Genomic DNA, 22,073 nt, shown 5'->3' with positions numbered 1-22,073 from the left:
TATTTATCTGTGCAGTGATACTAGCTTTGATAGTGGAGCAACTGTTTCACTGTTGCAATTTTACCATTAAGAAATATTTGTAAAATTCAGTAAAGAAGACATTATCACCTTCCTTACTTCAGTAACATGGAGTATTTAACATGTATAAATATCCACAATACAGAGAATCACACCCACACATTAGTATGCAGTCAATGTCTCTACTGGAGACATTTGTATTCCTCCTTCAAAACCTTTCAACTGTTTCTAGGTTAGATTTATGTATTCGTACTTATAAAGCTGATAACAGAATGATGAGAGAAAATAGATTCCACAGATGAGTGCATTTGCTTTGCTTACTAAACAGTACAAGCTCTCACAGAGCAGCCCTGTAACGAATTCATGTAAGACTGATTCGCTGCCTGTAGATTACAATTAAGAGAATTGGTTCTTTTTAAATCTAAATTAAGTAATGGGCATTGTAAAAATGTTTGTAAAACAATTTATGGAGGTATGAGTGCTTGTGTGGTGGAGGGCAGTGAGTCTGTGGGTTTTCTTCCAGCCAAGACCACAGCAGATTGTTTCACTGATGAACATACCTTCAGTTAGAATCAGTGAAGTCATTTAGTTTGGGGTTAGAGAAGGCTGGAATGAAAATCTGCAAGCTCTCAGCCCTCCACACAACACGATTAAACACTGAGGCTTGATTCACCTCATGTAGTTTGTACTGGCTGAAACAAGTTCTCCAACCCATATGATTATGTAGGTCGTTTGGTCCCACTTTTTAATACAAGCCACAAGAACATTTCCCAAATTAGTACAGTGGTGGCAGGAGATCAAGCAATAGAACTGGTCATTTGCTAATAACTCCCCAAACTACTTGGTTAGCTTTAGGCACTGAACGTATTTTGGGTTAACGTAAGCAAGCTTGTTACATAACTTATGTCGGAAAGTTAACTGATGTTATGCACGTAACATAAGTTAACAATGTGATGCAGTAAACTTGCATATCTAATTCAAAATAAGTTAACCTTAACTTCATGGGTGCAAGTCAGGGTTCCCACAGATCCTTTAAAAAGTGTTGTAGCACCTGCTGCATCATGCCTGAGGGAGCCAGTTCCAACCAACAAGTGCATAGCCATAGCACCATGTGACCTGTAAAAGCGAAAATAGGTGTTTCCATTGCAGTTCTGCAAAATATGGCTTATACTTTATATAAGCAATTTTAATTTGGGCAGTTTGAGGGTAAATGGTAACCCGCCTGTTGATTCTTATTTTCAGGTGATGTTGAACAATTGAAAACATAATGATATATATTATATACCATTTCTGCCAGTCGATGCCATTGAATCCTACACACTGGACCTTTAACAGATGGAATTATGTTTAGACATCACATCTTCAGTATTCACCACATTTTCCGTTCATGTAAAGCTCAGTATTTTCTTGACTGTGCTGTTAACTAAGGGCTTTTAAACAACCCATCCATTTGACAACAAACCTCTGTTTGATCAGATTTATTCAGGACACACATCTGACAATCAGACTGATTTGCGGTTTTGTTTTCAAGATTTGAATCAGTGAACAATATTAGAAGTGGGAAGCTTACGGGTCATGGAAGGATGTTTGTTGATTAAATTGTTATAATTGATGCTATAATCTATTCTATGTTTTGTGTAACTGGGTAGGCTGTATGCTGGGTAATAATGGTGGTGAGAATAAAACTTAGAAAAAGCCATTCTCATACACTCTGTAATTAGGATCATTTTCCAGTAAATTACATTACAGTGTTATTGAACTTTTGCTCATTTCACCAGGAGACAACCTGGAGATGTCTAATCAAACCCTGATTATTCTTGAAAACTCTGCTCTGCACTCTGTGTGTGTCTGTCTGTCTGTCTGTCTGTCTGTCTGTCTGTCTGTCTGTCTGTCTGTCTGTCTGTCTGTCTGTCTGTCTGTCTGTGTCTGTGTCTGTGTCTGTGTCTGTGTGTCTCTGAAGCTATGGAGGGGGATGGCGAGGTGATCATCAGCCCAGTGCAGAACTGCAGTCACTGTGAGAGCGGTGAATGCCACGAGACAGGGGATGGTATTGTCTGCTACTGTGATGATGACCTTATCCTGGCACCAGACCAGGTGTCCTGCATCAACGCTACAGGTCTGGCATAAAGTACTACCCACATACTTTACTATTTGTAAGAAAGAACCATGGTCTATTTCTATCTCACAGTCAAGTATGTGAAATGAATCCAAACGTGGAAACCAGTTAAGCTGAATGAAATTGTACCTGTAATAGACTGTGACTCAGTGAACAGATAATGAATTAATCTGCAGAAGTAATTAAGCCTGGGAGGCTCTGTACTTTATTGAATCTTTATCTGAGGAAATGTTTTTTTAATAGTGCCTTAATCATTCATAATAATAATCAATCCGTAGGATAAGATAACCTGTTAATGGAAATGGATATAGCTATGGTGGTATTAGCTGGTGGAGTCCTGCTCTGTGATTTATCTTTGTGCTGCAGTCAGATAAAAGCTCTTTATCTTATCATGTCAAGGATTTAGGCTAAAAGGCTTCACCTGGATACTTGCGTAGTGATATTATAAAATGGATTTTGAATGATATTCATAATGGGCTTAATGGGCCTAAGTTCATGCGACTGGCTCTGCCCACTGAAACATGTCAACCTTGACTGAAACATTTTCAAACATTCTCTGTCAAAGGAACAAAGGAATGCAGACAAACCCCTGTGGACCTTGACTTGCCTCTTTAATTATTATTTGTAATCTGAGATGAATCATGAGTAACTGTATATCTGAAATGAATTGATATGGTGTATTGTCACTTTATAATTTGAAGCAAAATAACCAGGCTATTACCATTTCAATGATATCTTAATGACCTAAGAGTGTCTCCTTGCCCTATGATTTGCAAATCTGTTTCTCAGTAAATGACAAGTAGCAGATAATTCTGTGATGCCAGGTCATAAAAGGTCACAATCTCAATATGGTGTCTCTCGGTGTGCAGATTTGTTCCTCAGCTTAGACAAGTGAAATGAGATCTCCCCGTGCTACTGAAAAGGGAATTGACATGCAGCGGCCGTCGCTGCTCCTAAGCTCTGTTGTGTCATCACTTTCACATCATTAATTAAGTGGGGGATCAGAGTGGCGAAGTGAATGTTAATACTCCTCTGGGGGAGATAACAACTGTGGAACGCTGTTGTTTCCTCTTGTCTCGCAGAGGTGTCCCTGCTGCCGCCCCAGCCATCTCTGTCCCACCTGGCGCTGGGTCTGTCTGTGGGCACTTCGGCCCTCATCGCCGCCCTGCTGCTGGCTGTGTCTGGAGTCATGATAAGTAAGTCAGTAAGGAAAATAAATAGACAATATGTGGTACTTAGAAATTAATGTAACAGGTTTCAAAAAAACTATATATCAGTCTGCAGATATGATTCTAGAGCATGAGCGATTTCATGATTTAAAGGAGCTGTATCCGACATTTAGACATTAATACAGCAACACTGTTTCTAAAGTTGACATATAACAATATAGTGGACTTATCACTTCTTCAGTAAAGAATTAAGTCAAGCTATCTCTGTGTGTGTCGTAATCTGAGTTTCCCTGTTTGTTGTGGTAGCTGGTCTGGCAGCATGTGCATGTGAGGCTTTGATTTATAATAATACAGATATAGGGACCATTAGCTTCAAGCAAACCCCTATTGAGAATCCTGTGCAGACACCCTGAATCAGACTGAATCATGGATATGCTCTGAATGTTGTATAAATGTTGGGAGGAACAAAATGGGTTACAGTTATATATACAATAGTGCCTTAAGATTGCACATAGTTTGTTGTGCAAATGACCTTTTAAACCCTACAGGAACAATGCTATACACAAGGTAATACTCTGAAGCGTTCATGTCATGTTCACAGTATATCAACATTTCTAAGTAAAACTTTGGAAAGCTACACTGGGTGCTTCTTTGATAGACTTAAGTCGTTCCTCGCCCAGATATGTCATTGGATGTCAGTTAATATTGTAACAGTTGAAGGTGCTGGAAAAGCAATTTCTTTCCTGGCACAGTCTTTGTAAGGCAATATTTCCACCAGCGACTGCACTCAACAGCTAGAGTTATTTTACACAGGAAAAGAATATACAAAGTGTCAATCAAGAAGGGTGAGATACTTTGTCTGTTGAGGCCCACAATTCGTTAAGCAGACCAACAGGGTGTTGTTGTAGATTAGAAAAGTATTAAACCCTTTGACATGGCTGGTGGAGGTTATCAGCCACTATTGGATTAGTGCATTTAATGTGTCTTAGTTTGAAGAAGTGGATCCAAACAAGGTAGCCTGGTCTGTGGTTGAAGGTCTAATCTTAGGGGTTAGGGAACAGAAAAAAAGAGAAAAACGTGCTCTGTCGAAGAAATTAATGTATGTTTTTTCTAATATTTTCTTTTTCTTATGAAACTGTAAAACTAACAAACAATCTGAGATTGGATGGGAAATGTTACTTTTTGGTATAAAATTTACAGCTCAAATACATATGCAATTTGAGATGAGATGAGAGATGTCTGCCTTCTCTCCAATGTAGTGAAACAAGATAGCATTTGGCTTGTGATGCTCAAAATGCCCAAAAAAAAAAAATACATTTTTGAAAAACTCAACAGCAATGTCTATTTCCAGAAATCATGACCCTGTTACTCAAGATAATCCACATACCTTGTTGTTAGCAGTTTTTAATGTAGGAACTATTTTGTATCTAATGAACTACACCCGCAAACCAAATCACCACTCAGAGGGGAGTGCACATCTCACACAACTCACACAACAATCCAGACTGATAAATAGCACTACAGGTACGAGGAAAAAAAATATATATATTGATTTTAGTATGAACTGTCACTTTAACACAATTAACTTGACAACCACCAAAATAACAATGGAGAAAGTGACCACAGAGCAGAGCTGTGCTGCTAAATGCCCGAGAAGCTCACATGAGCTTTGTTTTTTCTGTTTCTGTCTTCTGTTTGCACATTACACACAGATTTTCTCTCTCTCTCACACACACACACACACACACACAGATCTCCAGTGTCTGTCCTGGTGTCTCTCAGACGGCCCTTAGCAGGTTGTTGTCAGAACGGGAAGTGAACCTTGCGGCCAGCGTAGACATCCGTCTGCTCGACTGCTTACAGGCTATTACAGCCAGACATATGCACTCATTGAGCCATCATCCCCTCTACACAGACAAACACACACACCCACGCTTACTCTCACACTCACAGACATCCAAACTCCCACCTACACTCTTGCACACACATCAGTAGACGAGGCGGGAGTCGTAGAGGTGTGGGACTACCTCTGTGATGAATGAAATGTGCTAATGATGGATGGCTGCTTAGCCGGCGGCTGACAGCGCTCGTACATTAGAAAGCACTTGGTAAATAAATAACTCCCCTACACACACACCTAAGCATACACACATAAACAATTCGGCCTGCCACTAATGTGTTCCCAGCTTAGGTTGAGGCTTTTAGCATTATAAAGAGTATATGTGTAAGAGAGAGAAAGAGAGGGAGAAAAATGGGGGGTCACTATCCAGCAGGCTTTTCTACATGATGTGCATTTATTTGCAATATCAATGACGGAGGTGTAAGTTGGTTCAGTGCATACTGATAACACACATGTGATATATTTATACATTTTGGGTTCAATTCTGAACCATTATGTGTGTGAATATTTCAGAAAGGCAAATCTGGCATCAGATAGAAAGGAATCAATATTTCACAGACACAAAGGAATATTCTATTTCATGAAAAATTGCTGTTGTACAAGCAAAAGGTCTTTAGAGAAATAATAACTGTAAAAGCTTTCCACTTTGTGTGCTTTAGCTGCCAGCAATAATTTTCTACAAGAAGACAGGTTCAAGGTTTTGTTTGCTTTCTAAATTGCGGATATCTCAGCACTGGAATGAAACTCCTTCATTTTCATGTCTACAGTGTACAGACGTAAACACACAGAGCTGCAGTCTATTCAGTTGGAGTTGCAGAGTCCAGACTGCAAGCTCAGTAAGCTGCGGGCGTCCACCATCATGACCGACTACAACCCCAACTACTGCTTCGCTGGAAAGACAGCGTCGGTCAACGACCTGAAGGAAGTGCCGCGGCGTAACATCTCCCTCACCAGGTAAAAGAGCAGAGATTAAAAGTCTGCGACCAACTTTCTCGTTACTTGAAGACATTATGATCCCATCAGTAGAAAAGAACAAATTCAATATGAGTTAAATAACCTCTTTGCATCAAAGGTGGAATTTCTGACTCAAGGATAACAGTATTTGCATGACAAAATGGGCAGTTCTAATTGTAATAAAAATGTAAAAGTCTCTATTTAAGTAGTGTGGAGTCATAAATACAGCATGGTGTGAGAAGAAGCAGTTTAAACAAAGGCTGAAATATTAAAGTGTGGAGTCTCAGTGCATGGGTCTAATGCAGTGATCCAAGCAGCTGGGAAATAATCTTTTGCACAGCTCTTTCAATTTTTAATGTGTCTTTCATGTGTTTGGAGTTCACCAGTTTATCATTCTGGTTCTTAATCTTTGTGAGTAATTCTTTTTTCTTGTGGACTCATGAATATTTTCCCAGCATCTAGATTTATTTAAGTCATGAATCAAGTGAAAAGGCTGCAAAGGGGGAAATCAAAAGTATAATTTGGTGTCAGAGTTCACCGTTCTGCATTTTGACATCTGTGGCAGGATGTCACACGGAGACAGTAATTTGCCTTTTGAGGCTAAAAAGCTGGTGAACAACTACTTTAGAAACCTCTGCTTAGCATCTTTACATAATACTTAGCTCCATTAGCTCCCATTCGTTGGACACAGGTGTATTTAGGATACGTCTTACTGCTGTAGTCAATCTAGGAATCTCAGCTCTTGTATGTTTTCCCTCTTGTGTAAATGTTTCAGCTTAATGTGTAAAATATTAATATAATTGTAAATAATAAATGCGTATCTCCAGGGGTCTGGGTCATGGTGCTTTCGGTGAAGTCTATGAAGGGCTGGCAGTGGGGATACCAGGTGAACCAAGTCCACTGCAAGTGGCAGTCAAAGTGAGTTGTCACCTAGTTTCTGGAACTAAAAATTATTTTTTTCTTTTTCTGTTTTTCAAAGGTCAGACTTTAATTGAATCAAATTAAATCCACAGGGACACTTTGTTGATACCCAGCTTTGTTTGAAAACAATGTTGGGCAGTATGAGTAAGTGAACTGTGCTGAACTTCCCTCCATCTAACCAGTGCCGAGCTCTCCTTTGTCAAAGCAAAACTATGCCGGATGACACAAAAAAAGATGTCATTTGGCAGATTTTTGCTGGCTCTAAGGGCCGCTGCTCGAACTACAAGCTTTACTTCTGCATTTTCATATTACCCGCAACCACTGACAAAAAATAGTATGAAGGTGCATCTAGAGACAGGCATGCTCTTTGTCTCTCTTCTTCTCTCACTCTCCCTCTGTCTTGCTCTCAAATTCAAATCAGCTTTATTGGCATAAATGTTTGTTACATTGTTGCCAAAGCAAAAGAACAGATTATTAAATTATTACATACATAACAGAAATATATTTTAGACACATATTATATACATGTTGTTTTAGTTGCATCGAAACATTTAGTGTAGTAGTGTAGAGCTTGTTTGTCTTCGTTTATGACAATCTTCTACTTTTGAAACAGGTCTTAATGGGGATGATAAAAGGAATTTTTCTTTTGATGGTGTAGAAAGCTCTTCTTCCCTTCTCTTTCAGCTCATTCATAGCCATTCTAATGTTTCCAGTGGCAGTGATGTTCAGACCTAAATATGTGTATTGTTTTGTATGTTCAGGTTTGTTATTTTCTAATTTGAATTTGTTTTTCAGAGTTGGATCAGTTTTGAAAAATTAATATGTCTCTCTCTCTCTCTCTCTCTCTCTCTCTCTCTCTCTCTCAAACTCAGACCAAACTCTGATCAAACTGTAAAATTTAGCAGTGCTAATCAAATATAAATTATACTGCACTGCCTATTTTTTGTCTAAAAGGTTTTTAGAAACATCTTTAGCACTGTGTTTAGTTGTATTAGCGAGAGATTGTGAACAAGAAGTGGGTACCATACTGTTTCCTTTATTGTCAAAACAGAGGCTAAAAAAACTGAGATCAAACAGTGAAACTAGGCAGTGCTGATCAAATATAAACCACAATTCTTTTCTTGCATTGCCTATTTCTGGTCTCACCTCATAGTTTCAGAAACATATTTTAGCTTTTGGTTTACCTGTAATATGATATTATTTGTTACCAGCCAGTTGCTATTGTGTCAAACGGACAAGTTTGCGTTATGTCACCTGAGAGCGAGGGGGTTACCTGGTCTTTTGCGGCACTGTGCATTCTGGTTGCTGTAGGCTCTGTGCCTCTTGATCAAAAAGCAATTGGCACAGCTTTTTTCCTCTGTTTTCTCTGGTCACGTAGCACCAATGTCAAAAGTATTTGCGTTTTTCTATTACAGCCTAGTGTTATGAAAAGATCATATGTCCAGCACTGATATACTTCTTGAAAGGCCTTACAACACAACTGTATGCCATTAAAAAAAAGGCACTGCACACACATTACAATAACTTCTGTAAATCAAACTTATAACCATTCATTGCTATTTACACTAGACCCTTCCTGAAGTTTGCTCTGAGCAAGATGAATTGGACTTCCTCATGGAGGCTCTAATTATCAGGTGAGAGCCACAAAATAACAAAATTCTGTCTTTAAAAAAAAGTGCCAACAAAAGCATTTCTGATCCACTTCTCCCTGCTGTGTTTCTGTTCCTGCAGTAAGTTTAGCCACCAGAACATTGTGCGTTGTATAGGAGTCAGTCTGCAGGCCATGCCCAGGTTTATCCTGCTGGAGCTGATGGCCGGAGGAGATCTCAAATCTTTCCTGAGGGAGACCAGACCTCGGCTGGTGAGACACGCTGCTGTGCACATTGTCATTGAATCGTGCATTTCTTTGTTTTTTTTACCACCTAGAGCTGCAACTTCTGTGTCCCCACTGAGCCCCAGAATTGAGCGCAGTATGATCCATGTTAGATAAGTCAGATTCAAAAACATGTTTTCTTTAAAACCCATACTGACATGTACATGTACAAAATATTCCAGTTTTGCCCCTATAAAAAAACTGCTAAGCTGTGTATATGGCTATTGACAAAGAATATTTCAGCATAATTCTGTTACAGTCCTCCCTGTTTTGGCTGTGGGTCATTGTCGATTTCATTGCTAGTTTTGGTCCTACACTTAATAAAAGTTCTTAAATCCAGTAACCACATCATACATATTGTTTACAGTTTTTCCATCATCAGTAACATATAGGAGGATAACTTGTGTGTGTGGATCCATTTTTAATAAGACTATTTAATACAGTCCACAATCCCTTAATATTGTTTTCACAGTATGCACAGCTGTATGTAAACCGGAATATTAGTGGAATATTCACTTTCATTAGACATGTAGACAGCTTAGTAGGAATATTGTCTATTTTGGAGAAAGGACAAAATCTGGAATATTTTGTGTATGTAAACATACTAAGTGTAACTGTAGTCACCTCCAATTTGCCAAATCTGCCTCTAATGTATTCACTAACATTGCATCGTGGATATTTTCCCGTCTCTTCTCTTTGTGATCAGGAGCACCCTTCCAGCCTGACTATGGTGGACCTTCTCAATGTGGCCAGAGACATCGCTAAGGGTTGCCAATATTTGGAGGAGAACCAGTTTATACACAGGTACTTAATCAGATAACCACATATTTAGCATACAGATATGCAAAACTAACAGCGAGTTAGCATAAACAAATACAGCACCTGATTATAAAAGGATGTGTTGTATTCTGTGGGCCTGTATTCCTCCTACCTAAAGAGATTAGCAAGACACAAAGGAAAACAAACAATATACGGCACATATGGGTATGCATATACATATGGAATGCTAATGTGCAACGCAAAACTCAACAGACACAGACTTGCTCACATTCATTTGTTGACTTCTAGTCTGAATTATGCGTAGACCACTTCCATCCAAGCATAGCATATGGACTCTGCATGCCTTTTGCCTTTCGTACGATAGCAGAAAGGACAAGTGATGAGTTTAGCATCAGAGCAGCCAGATGGGGTAGCCGGCTTGCCTTTTTACGGTCTGTATCCAACGCACAAGTCCCCTTCTATATCCATATTCACAGCGGTTGGTGAGCCAGAGGACGTGACCAAAGAATTCATAAATCCTCCTCTTGAGTCTGTCTCGCAAAGATCTCCTTCTGTGAGGAAAGTCATGTCAAAAAGGGAAAAGGTCAAAATTGCTCCTACAATCGCATCAAGACAATTAAAGCGCATCCCTCTTCCTTCACGTCTCTCTTTGACTCCCCAGGAATTGGCCAATGACAAACAAGGCCTATTAAACCTTGTTTGCCCCAACGTGGCACAGTAAAGCCCCATCAATCCACCTAATGGCTGAGTCTTCTCCGGAGGCTCGTGAGCTTCTATACAGCCCGTTTTTCTGCCTTCAAACTCGTATTAAAATTCATCCTAACGCTGTCCTTGAAGCTAATTTCAATTTTTATGGAGGTGTGTTTACTCGGGGTTGAGTAAAGGGCAGGTGAATGAGGTAGGGTGGAGGAGTAGACGGCCCGCTACTCAGAAAATGCTGCTCTTACAGGGATTACAGGGTTGGATGATGAGCTGTGGTGTGCTCCAACAGGTTAAATCAAAGGTTGAATGCTGCCTGAGGATAACGCACTCTGGCTACCTGATGTTTCTATGCATTTTTGGCCTGTGGATAATTTAATGTTACTCTCACGTTACGTTACTCTCTCTTTATTTTACAGCAGGCTTGTTACTCACATTGGAAATGATAGCCCCCTGAAAAGAAGCACTGTGCTGAGGAGAGTCGGGTAGTTTGATGCAATCTCAGGTGTTAAAACAGATGAAAAAAAAGGCGGGTGTTCTTTAATGCTGCACTGAAATGGGTCTTTAAGCTGCAGTTAAAATGTGCAGTAAATAAAGTCGACAGTATGAAGCCAGTTAACATTGTTTTTATAACAGCATGCGCTCACATCACTGTGCTGCATGTATAACAGCACTGTGTCCTTCCCTGAAGCCCTCAGCTAGCAGTCTGTGACAGCTACTGCTGCATTTCAAGGCTCGTCCTTGCCTACAAGCAAAAGCAAATCATTTGCATGAATTCTTCCAAGCCATTAAACAAGGACTACTTGGATTCAGCGATAGCACCTCGTGAGAAGGGAACATGTTAAATTGTTTGTGTGTGCACTCCCATATGCTGATTGTTGTCATGCTATGATAGAAATGATTCAGTTTCCTAACACACTGCTAAATGGATTGATTCATTCACTTCTTAAATAGGAAATGTTGTGCAGCAATAACACAATTTAGAAAATTCTCTGTAGCTGCTTTCATAACTCAGTTTACCAACAGTCATTTAGCTGCTTCAGTCTAAATTGGACTTGAAATGAGAAGCAAATGGATGCCCGAGACACAATGTTTTTTTATTTCATACTCAATTATTTAATATCAAACTTGAAGTAGTACTACAAGTTGAATAGCTCTTGGGTCAGCCATGCATAGTGTAGTCACTGTCTGAAAAAGCCCTCAGTTTAAATCAGTCTGAACTATTACTTCATCCTCATTGTGTCATTTCACATCCAAGTTGATCAGAGTGTGGAGGCTAAACATCAATGTCTCGCTGTCTGTGCGCTCACAGAGCTCGATGCTGCGGCTTGCATCAATGCTAGTTTTTCATTGCCAGCCGTGCCCCATGTCATGATCTTGTGTGAGCACAGTGTCACATGACGTTATTTTGATGTTAAATTCTGGGTATTTATTGTCCCTAGTGCACACTTGTCTTTAGTGTGATGAGGAGCAGTGCGCTCACGATGTCATTTCAAAGATGATAAGAAAGTTAGACGCCTGGGGAGCGGAATACAGTGTGTGAGCTCTATTTTCTTTTCCCCAGACAGGAGCAGAGCATGCTGTGTGAACTACTGTATTTTCTCAAAGACTAACCAACCCAGTACAGTGCAAATATGAATTTTATGAATTTTCTCTTCTAACCTACTCTGCCTGCAAATACAGTGGAACATTTCAATCTTTTTCTCTGGATGCACCATGTGGGCAGAGCTATAAAGGCAATGTAGGAAACTATACACTTTACCAGCTTGCCCAGGGCAACTTGGTAGTTAAACTCAACTTCAGATCCAACAGGAAGGCATCTGTAGGTGTTCATACATGGAACTCTCATATACATGCAAATATATGAAGAACTTTGTTAAAATAGTGAAAAGACGAGGCATCAGCAATGCTGTGTTAATGTCAATATTGACTGATATAGAACTCCCATATATCGAAAATTACATCACTGAAAGCTGTGAAGCTCGAATAATGTGACCGATCTCCATCAATCCAGCAGCAAGTACATGCAGCGACCTGACAGTCTGCATGTGTTTTTTTTCATCTTTCAGGGACATTGCTGCTCGAAATTGCCTACTGACCTGCAAAGGATCGGGCCGCGTAGCCAAGATTGGAGATTTTGGGATGGCTCGAGACATTTACAGGTACTATTGACTCACTGATGTAAAACAACAGGCAAGGCCACCTTGGCTGGCTCAAAGCCAAGACCAGGTTCAGTTGATTTTGAGTTACAAATAATGTTAAAGCACTCCCTCTCATGTAATATGCTTAGTTAAATAAGAACATATATGCAACTGTAATCAATTAAAGTTAATGAGAACAAATATGTAATTAAATTACAGTTACCAATCAAAATGTTGGGGATTACAACAGGATTGCATCTGAATTTACACATTAAATTACAATACATTATTTTTTTAAAATTATTATTATTTATTTATTTATTTATTTTCAGGAAAAAAAGTTCATGTAGAAGATAACATTCATTCTGTTTCTCTGTATCTTTTACCCCTGTGGGGAAAGCCTACTTTTAGCATAACCTATTTGCTGACATTTTTCAGCTTTATTGCCCAGTTTTAAAGCATTTATTAGAAAAGTAATCAAAAGTATTAAGCTGTATTACATTGATAAAGTACTTAAAATAGTAACATTACTTATTTCTTTTTTAAGAGGGTAATTGGAATTCTGTAACTTATTACGTTTCAAAATCAAATCACATTTATTTAGCATTTTACACTGAAAACCCAGGAATAGTATGACCTTTATTGTGTTGCGTATTAATTACTGCATAAAATTAACACCGATATGAATATTAAAACAACAACACCTACGAGTATTATCTATAATCTTATGGTTAGTGTAACTTAATGGCAGGCTTTCACTGCCCTCTCTGGGTTAGTTTCAAGTCTGTTGCATCTTTAAGAACACCCAGCATTACTTCTGAATGTTGTTTAATTACCACTTTACCCAGACTTTAACTAAAAAAGTCAGTGTCCAGGCTGCCTTAAATTTTTAAGTTGATTGAATTTGAGAAGGCAGGCTGAATCATTACAATTGACCTCCATTTGTCTTCTTAAATTCAGTCAACTTAAAATTTCAAGGCAGCCTGACCACTAACTTTTATAAGTGAAAACAGCACTTGTGTGGACATCAATTTATTCTGTTTTTTTTCTTTTTAGCAAAGGAGAGAAATCCCACATGTATGTGTGGACTAGTCCTATGGCTAACTTCAATAGTTTTTTCATTTTATTAACTGTAAAGTAAAGTAAAATTCTGGATGTGGACAATTCCTTAACCACAGGGCTTGAAAGTGAAACCTGAACTGTTTCCCAAAACAGCAGTGAGTGAACACAATCCAGTGAAATCTGGACTCAGTGAGAGAAACAATGTTGGATCTTTTTCCTCTTTATCCCCTTTAGTATCATTTGGTATAAAGACAATTGGTTAGCCAGATAGGCATGAGCATGCTGTGTGCAGAAGTTATTTTTAACCGCATTGTAACTGCATATAAAACATACAATAAAGAGTTTTCATGTTTATGGAAAACCTGGAAAAGTCATGCAATTTCTCAGTCATATTTTCAGACCTGGAAAGGTCCTGGAATTTGTGAAAATTATTAAAGGTTTTGGTAAAATCCTAGAATTTTGTTGTGTTAGTGAAATTGTTACAGTAATCTTGCGTAGATAACCCTCCATTCTGTAGCTGACGGAGAAACATAGCTTTTATATGCGTCAGTGTTTTACGTTTTGTTTTAGATCACACGTTTCTTCATTTTCTCTCAGTGCTCTGGCTCTCTCTTCATGTATGCCAGCTAGCTGAAATTCTATTTGAATAGAGTTTCAATTTGATCATCTTGAAAAATGCAGCACTAATGCATCATGGGTCCTTTAAAAATCATGGAAATTTTCTAAAATTGTAACCTGTAAACTCTGAATATATACATATACATATAAAATCTGATTACAGTAAAGTGCCAAGAAAAGTTTTTTTTTCTTTGCAACTGATAAAGGCCATGGCACTTATCATGGAGACTTTTAAACTGGTAAATTTTGAATCACAGCTGTGCAAGTGTTTTTATTCTCTATCACACTGTCATACTGATGCCTTCTTTTAATCCACATCAGCTCATCTGTAGTCCCTACAGCGTCTCATTACTCTTAGCTCAAACTTTTAATATAGCTACCACATTTTCACGTGACACCATTTAAATGAATGCACAATCCAGTAGGGAAATCTCCCAAGCCTTTCATCTGGTAAGAAATTAGAGCAGGGGAAATATGTCACAACATTCAGCTATATCAACGCAGCACTTTCGAATCATCTGATGCTAAGTCACACGAGAGCAAAGTCACTCTCAGAGCATCCGGAAAAGACTGTTGCACAACACCCCTGGGGAGCCACATTAGGAGCGCTTGATTTAATTGCTGATGTCAGTTTTTCAGGTGCCGCGATGCGATTTTGTTTTTATCTCTCTGCCTGGAGCTGTGGTGCTGGGACATTTTTTAATTTTTATTTTTTTATCATTATTATTTGGAGAGGGAGGGATGGCAGTGTTGCGCGCTACGCCGTTGGTGTGTTATTTTTGCTGTTTCATGATGTGGCCCTCCTGCTATGTGACGGAGGGACATGGGAGTCCTTTTGTGGCTGTCCCAGGGGACAGGCGTCACAGTGAGGGACCAGGACGAGGCTTAATGTCAGCTTTTTATATTCTGGGAGCAGAGCCACAGGCGTGCTCGCACGTGGTGTTCCATGGACTTCCTCTCTCACGCACAAATTCCCTTGCAGTCTCACATACGTGCTTGCACACCGGCGATGCAGTGGTAAATAAAAAGCTGGGTAAACAAAAACTGTCAGATATTATCCAGGGGTAAACAGCCACTGCTATGACGAGAAATTCACTGTGCTCTGAGTAGAATTGCTATTTTGCCTTAAATGACCACTATTAACAGCCGTGTGTAGTATGACTTAAGATTGTATTTATTGATGTCAGCCTGGTGAACACAAACACACACACACACACACATTCACACACACGCACACCCATGCACAGTAAGGGAACAAAGACATCCAACTCAGTGAACAGACAGACAAGTATTAGGCTCCACATTGTGTCCTCGGGTGCATGTTCTTCTATCTTACTCTCCATTCAACACAGTCTGCTCGGCGCCTCTGTCTCTTAGTGTTAGTTTTTTGCCTCTAATGCTTCTCTATCTTCTAGCTTCCCTACTGCACACTGAACGGCTCACACACGAAATATGCACACATATAAAAACATCTCCATTTGTGCCATAGATTTCCCGGGACTATATTTAAGTCATCCTAATCTGCAGCTCAGCTTTCAGTCTGTGTTGGTAGTGTTAGCAGTGGTAATAAATATGACCATAAACCCCATACTTTAAAAAAAAAAAAGAGGTCGATCTACTGTTCAGCTCTCAATTTTACTCCCCTCAATCTTTTTAAATTATTCCAGCATTTTCAAATGGGCAGAGAATAGCGATATGTAAAAGTTTCATGTGTTCTGGTGATGTTTTTGAACACTGCAGAGGTCACAGAAAAGTGGTGGCTTTAACTAGGGGTGTACGTTATCAGTTTCATTACGATACGATATTATGTCCATTTTTTGGACGATACAATTTCGATTTGATTCACTTCAGAGGCCTGCGATCGATATAAAAACTTCAGAGGCCTGCGATCGATATAAAAACGATAACATATGATCATTAAACACAAACTGTTACAGAAGAAGCCGTCACCCCCTTTCACTCTACCTTTTGGCCATAAAGAATAAAACATCCCATCAATAATATAAATAATTATAACCGGTGAAGTGCAGCATAGTTTACTTTAACCTGACTCCACTAATAGATATCAGACAGCACATGGGATGAGTTAACTTCTTTATTTTAAAATTATGATCTTTACCCTAAAACTTTAGAGGTATCTGGCTTAAAGCCCTGAAGGCAACCTTCTCCCAACAGACATAAAACATAGATAACAACAAGACCATTTAACAAAAGTATAGAATTCATTCCAGTAAGGTTCAGCAACAAAACCTTTGTTTGTTTGTTTGTTTTTCTAGTCACAGAGTATTATCTCAAGCGCATTTACATTGTATAAATTAGCCTTGTAGCTAGCAGAGTTTAGATCAACAATTTACACATATTTTTACTTTTTCTTACTCACCGCTTGTTAGTCACTGCATTTCTCGACAAAACAGCACGGTTGACTTTGAGTCACGTTTTTACAGTCTGACATTGTTGAAATAGAACGTCTAATGTCGCTGTAGCCTGAAGTTTGAGGTTTTATATGCCAGTCCAGGCAGGTATGTCATTGTTAATCCCATCATCACTGACAAACAAACAACATTTGCTTTGTCTGTCGACCCTTATTTTCTCCAAAATGCCCAAATTTTCCAAATTGCTGATTTAATCCCAGGTAAATAGCATTATCCTCCTGTGGGGCACAGAATTTCAAAATACAGGCATATCCTTAAGACGTGATATGGGTCAATGTTTTTACTTCGCATTACTTTTTGCATCGCTGGTCATTACATCGATACATTGATCCAGATAGATGGATCATGACACCCCTGGCTATAACTATATAACAACAAAGAATTTAGGAGATTGTGGCCACTTGGTTTTTGACTTCATCCCTGAAATCAGCCTTTTCATAGCAACAAACAGAGGATCCCCTGAGCGCCCACTGCCTCAACTCTTCAGTCTAATCGCTTTCCTCCCTACTTTTTTGTTGGGACAGACAGGAGGTATACTGGGAAGGGGGCTGGGATAGAGAGGAAGGTGCAAGGATTCAGTCTAGTAATTGTAGACCTAAAAGTGGAGGATGTAACTGATTCCTGTCACTGAATTGATTGTGTAATTCTAAGTGACAGATTTTGAATCTGTGTGACTGCCCTGCGGTGGTTCGTAGCTAATCTGTCAAGCAAACAAACTCAACTAGTGATTGTTTTCTCTGCCTTATTGATTATGTGTAATTTTCTTCAAGGCTAACTTCTAATGCCAATAGTTTGCTAAGTAAATACTTCCCCTTTAGCCATACTGTTTGACAGCATATCATCTATATTCATCTCTACTTACTGCCCCCCTGAAGACACACAACTGTAGCTCTTGGCTAAACGAAATGATTGGTGCTGGCTCCTGTTGTGTGCTTTAAGTCGATACTGTTTGAAAATGCAGTTGTTTCTTATTCTTTGAACTGTTCAACTAGAATTTCCATTATAGTAAATATCACACAAAAAGCTTATTTAAGCAAGTAACAAACCTCAAGGTAAACTATGTAGAAAATGTTGGCAACTGTTTGTAAACCGCATCAACACTAAAAGTGAAAGCCAACCCCAGCTTTGTCCACTTGGCGTTTCACTTTGTTGTATTTTTTTGGATGTTGTGTCCATGACTCTCTCAGCCTTGTCTTGGATGTGTGCTGCTCCAGGTTTAGCATCTGGCTGCTACATTTTCATGTCCTGACCTCAGCTATGTGCTGTGCTCATGCCATACACAGCAAAATAAGAAAATACAGGCAGAGGGCAGAGTCTCTGCAGATAAATACACCACCACACACTTCTAGTGGGTCTTAAGTGATGATTTTGAGGAATTACTTTTAAATGTGTCTATACATTACTTTTTACTGGAAATTCCTGCTTTGTATACCCTTAAAACCTCCTGTGACCCTGCATCCTCATTTGAGGACGTTACATTTTGGGTTTGCAGCACCTTGTACTTTATTCTGCTTAACTTAGACCTGTTATCCTCATTTGTGGACAGCACAATACACTAATCCAGTAAAAACAACATGGTTGCCATCTCTGCCAAGTCAGTCCAAAGCCAAAGACGACACAAAAGTGGACAAGTCACAAAATCTATTTAGATTTCATAGTTGAAACTTGTTTATTTATGCTTAATGATGCTTGTAGTTTGATATGGCATACAAATTTGACCAGCTGTAGCAAAAGTAACACGCGGAATTGCTCTTAATCAGGGAGTACTCGTTTGAGGACACTGGAACTTTATTATTGTATTATTGCAGCATTTCACACACACCAGTTAGTTCTTACAAACTGTTTCCACATACAAAATGGACATTCCTTGATTGGAGTATGGAGCAAGGAAAACTTTTTCAGAGTTACCAAATGCACAAATCAGAAGAATTTTAGATATGTTGCATTATTTGCTATGCCATGTTCACAAGACGAAGACGCAATTTATCGATCCCCGAGAGGAAATTCAATTTTTTTCACTCTGTTGTCATTTACATGTTACGTACACAGGCTTGGAATACACACACATGCACAAACAGGACCTATACAAATGCATTAAATGGAGATGTTTGAGCGAGAGGGCTGCTCATGGACATGCGCTCCGAGCAGTTGGTGGTTCTGTGCCTTGCTCAATGGAACATGAGCAGTGCCCAGAAGGTGAACTGGAGCATATCCAGCTACTAGTCCATGCTCCATACTGGGTCTCTAACTTGAACTTGTGACCCTCTGGCTCCCAAGCCATGTCCTTATAGACTGAACTACTGCGGCCGCAGGCATTTAAATGAACAGTTTCTAACAGTTTGAGACTTAAACAGTGACCACTAACCCATACAGTGACAAAATACTGAACAAATGCTGCATAGTTTCGAATTCCTAGTCCCTTCCTAGTTTAAGCTCAGGCATTGAAATGAACAGTTTTCGACTTTATTGTGCACTTGTGAATATGAAAACTTTTTTTTTTTTTTTCAAAAAGTACTTACCTTTCAAAGACAATGCTTAGTTTTTTTAAACTTACCAGGTCCTACTTATCCCAAACAGCAAGGAGAAATTAAGAATACGTGCCAAACAAAAGCTTGATACTCAGAAGGTAAGAAAAAAATATTTTTTGTCTTTGGATGGTGTTGACTTGCCTCACCATGTTCCCTTAAGAAGCAGAGGCTTGGCTACATCTTTTTTTAGCTTCCTGGCACTAGGTGCATATAATTTTTGGATTGAATTTTACAGATTACTTTTAAGACATGCATAGCTTTGGCTTTTAACAGTAGTTCTGACATTTTTGCCCCCGGAGAGCAAGAGCACAGCATGAAATCAGCTTGAAATCCTCCTAAACTGAAGACAAACTAAAGACAAAATGTGATGGGTCATGCAGCCCATGCCCATAGGCTTCGGATGCCATATCTGAGGAGCTCAAGCTGCCAAAACTGCAATCTTATTTTAGTTGCTGTACCATATTTTATTCAGGCTGTTTTATTCTTTGCCACCCTGTTTTTGATGTGTCTGCCATTCTTTTCTTTTCTTTATTATTTTTTATTTATTTATTTATTTATTTTTTTAAGCTTTTATTCATCTAGGGAACACAAACTGAGCAAGATGCTCTTTTCTCATCCTGCTTCACATTCACACCTGGGAGCTGCCCACTATAATTACAGTCTTTCTCTGCACAGCCATGTGCAGCTCCAACAGAGCAGTTGGTGCTTCACTTGTCTAGTTTTTGAAGGCGAAGAGAAAGAGACTGTTACTGCTACTCCATTACTTCCCCCAGAAGGCTCAGGGACTGGAACTGGCAACCTTCCAGTCACAAACCTGTCGATAGGCTAGAACGGTCCTATTTATTATGAAGCACTTGTCATGTTTACAAACGACTGCTTAGGGAAAAAAAGTGTAATTTTTCTGACAAAATCAGTTGGGGCAAACAGATTCACTCCTCTGCAACTGCAACGATGCCAAACGATGCTTTTCCGAGCCAAACACAGCTGACACCACTTAACTGGGATGTTGATGTGTGTCCGTTTTTTCCTTGTGGACACCTTGATGGATGGCAGGCCAAGCGGCAGCCAGTTCATGTCTGTCCCCGCTGTGTGCCTCGAGCAGAGCGAGATGAACCAAGCAGTGACCTCTATCAGCACCAACAATCAGATAGAGCACAAATCAACCATACCATCAGCATGCACAAGATGGCATTAAAAATGTTTGAGACGGGGCTTGGCCCTGCAAAAAAAATTCCCTCTTCCCTCTCAGTGAGATAAGGAGTTCGTAGAGGGTCTCTCGCACCAACGTGTTCGGGAGCTGAAAATGCGATTGGATCAGAGTGCTGATACAGCCGCTGACAAACAGTGAATTAATTGCTGGATGTTAGATTTTTTTCCTTTTTTTTTTACTCTGCTTTTGAGGGCAGTGCTGTTGCCATGGTGATGGTGCTGCAAAATACAGATGCTGGTTTTCATTTTACAATTGTTCCCTTTTTTATTATGCGTGGGCAAACAAATAAACTATATTAAGATTATTTGCCCCATGGTTAGTCATCAAGCATTTTACCATTCAAAATGTGTGTGTGTGTGTGTGTGTGTGTGTGTGTGTGTGTGTGTGTGTGTTTGTGTTTGTGTTTGTGTGTTTAGAGCAAGCTATTACAGGAAGGGTGGGCGTGCCATGCTGCCAGTGAAGTGGATGCCACCTGAGGCCTTCATGGAGGGCATCTTTACATCCAAAACAGACACATGGTGAGAACCTCTTTACACTTCTCTTTAACTGACCTCAGTGAAAACTAAAGCAGTGTTTCCACCAAAAACTTTTGGCATAGTACCTTTAGAATCAAAAGTAACCCCTACGGACATGTACCTAGACCCTAGATCCATTCAGTGTTTCCACAGCAGACAGTACTCTTAAATATAGTCGGGGTTGTTGTCACCTACTGCATCCAGCTCTGGCTGTTCTTTGTTTTCACAGGTGATACAGACATGTACACGTCATATATTGGCCACAGATCAGGGTTACATGCCAACATTTTCAGAGCAAACAAGAATATGTTGGAGTGAGAGTCTCTAAATGAAATCCATAAAATAATGGGACTTTCTCCTGCAGTATTGTAGTGCTGCTGGAGTGTAACATAACATAACCTAACAAAGCACTGGCATGTCTTTTCTTCAAGTGAGAAAACAGAGTAAATGCAGTTTACATAATTTGGTCAAAATCAATATTTATTTTTTTTAAGGCTTGAAGATCCACTCATTCATAAAAGTGTATGTCATCCAAGAGAGACAATTAAAACAGACGGAGCTGTCAAAGCTGTTGTATTGACATTTAAGGTTTGTTGGTGGTTTCAAGTCATCAACGTGTGCACTGAGAAACATCTGAGAAAAAATGACCCTGACTCGAGTGCATACAGATGGAGAGAGAGAGAGAGAGAGGAGGAAAGGAGAGCTCAGTGTGTTAAGGAGGTCTTCATGGCAGTCCAGGTCTGAACAGCAACCTAACTAGGGGCTGGTTCATGGCAAGCCTGCACCAGCCCTAACTATAAGATTTATTAAAGAAGAAAGTCTTATACCTACTTTTAAATATGGAGATGCTAAGGAGTTACAGTAGTCCGGCCTAGAATGAACAAATGCATGGACTAGTTTTTCTGCACCTTTTTAAACAGGATGTGCCTGAATTTTGTAATGTTATGCACGTTAACTTTAAAAGTTGTTGATACCTGCTAGCAGTTGGCACAATAATTTATTTTTTTCTTAGTCTAAAGCTGCTATCTATTTAACTAGTAAAGATGAAGATGCAGCAAAACATTTCATTTTATAGTTATAGTTGTCTAATGTATGAAAAACTTGTCAGGGTAGTTAGTAGTGGTTACATCAGTTTCA

The 22,073-nt window shown here is 39.3% G+C and overlaps 1 protein-coding gene across 1 annotated transcript in view; it reads left to right on the top strand.

Annotated features, from left to right (window-relative positions):
• Positions 1-22,073, top strand: part of alk (ALK receptor tyrosine kinase) — a 459,469-nt gene that overhangs the window by 432,894 nt on the left and 4,502 nt on the right. Inside the window, exons 18-26 of the mRNA XM_042500800.2 lie at positions 1,979-2,134; positions 3,217-3,330; positions 5,971-6,157; positions 6,985-7,075; positions 8,648-8,712; positions 8,810-8,939; positions 9,658-9,755; positions 12,500-12,592; positions 20,838-20,939. Coding sequence (XP_042356734.2) covers positions 1,979-2,134; positions 3,217-3,330; positions 5,971-6,157; positions 6,985-7,075; positions 8,648-8,712; positions 8,810-8,939; positions 9,658-9,755; positions 12,500-12,592; positions 20,838-20,939 — 1,036 coding nt within the window. The remainder of the gene's footprint in view (positions 1-1,978; positions 2,135-3,216; positions 3,331-5,970; positions 6,158-6,984; positions 7,076-8,647; positions 8,713-8,809; positions 8,940-9,657; positions 9,756-12,499; positions 12,593-20,837; positions 20,940-22,073) is intronic.

The sequence above is a fragment of the Plectropomus leopardus genome, chromosome 14, assembly GCF_026936395.1.
Source record: "Plectropomus leopardus strain MGB_pleo_1.0 chromosome 14, ASM2693639v1, whole genome shotgun sequence".
NCBI classification, from domain to species: domain Eukaryota; kingdom Metazoa; phylum Chordata; class Actinopteri; order Perciformes; family Serranidae; genus Plectropomus; species Plectropomus leopardus.
This window is presented reverse-complemented; position numbering and strand designations above follow the sequence as displayed.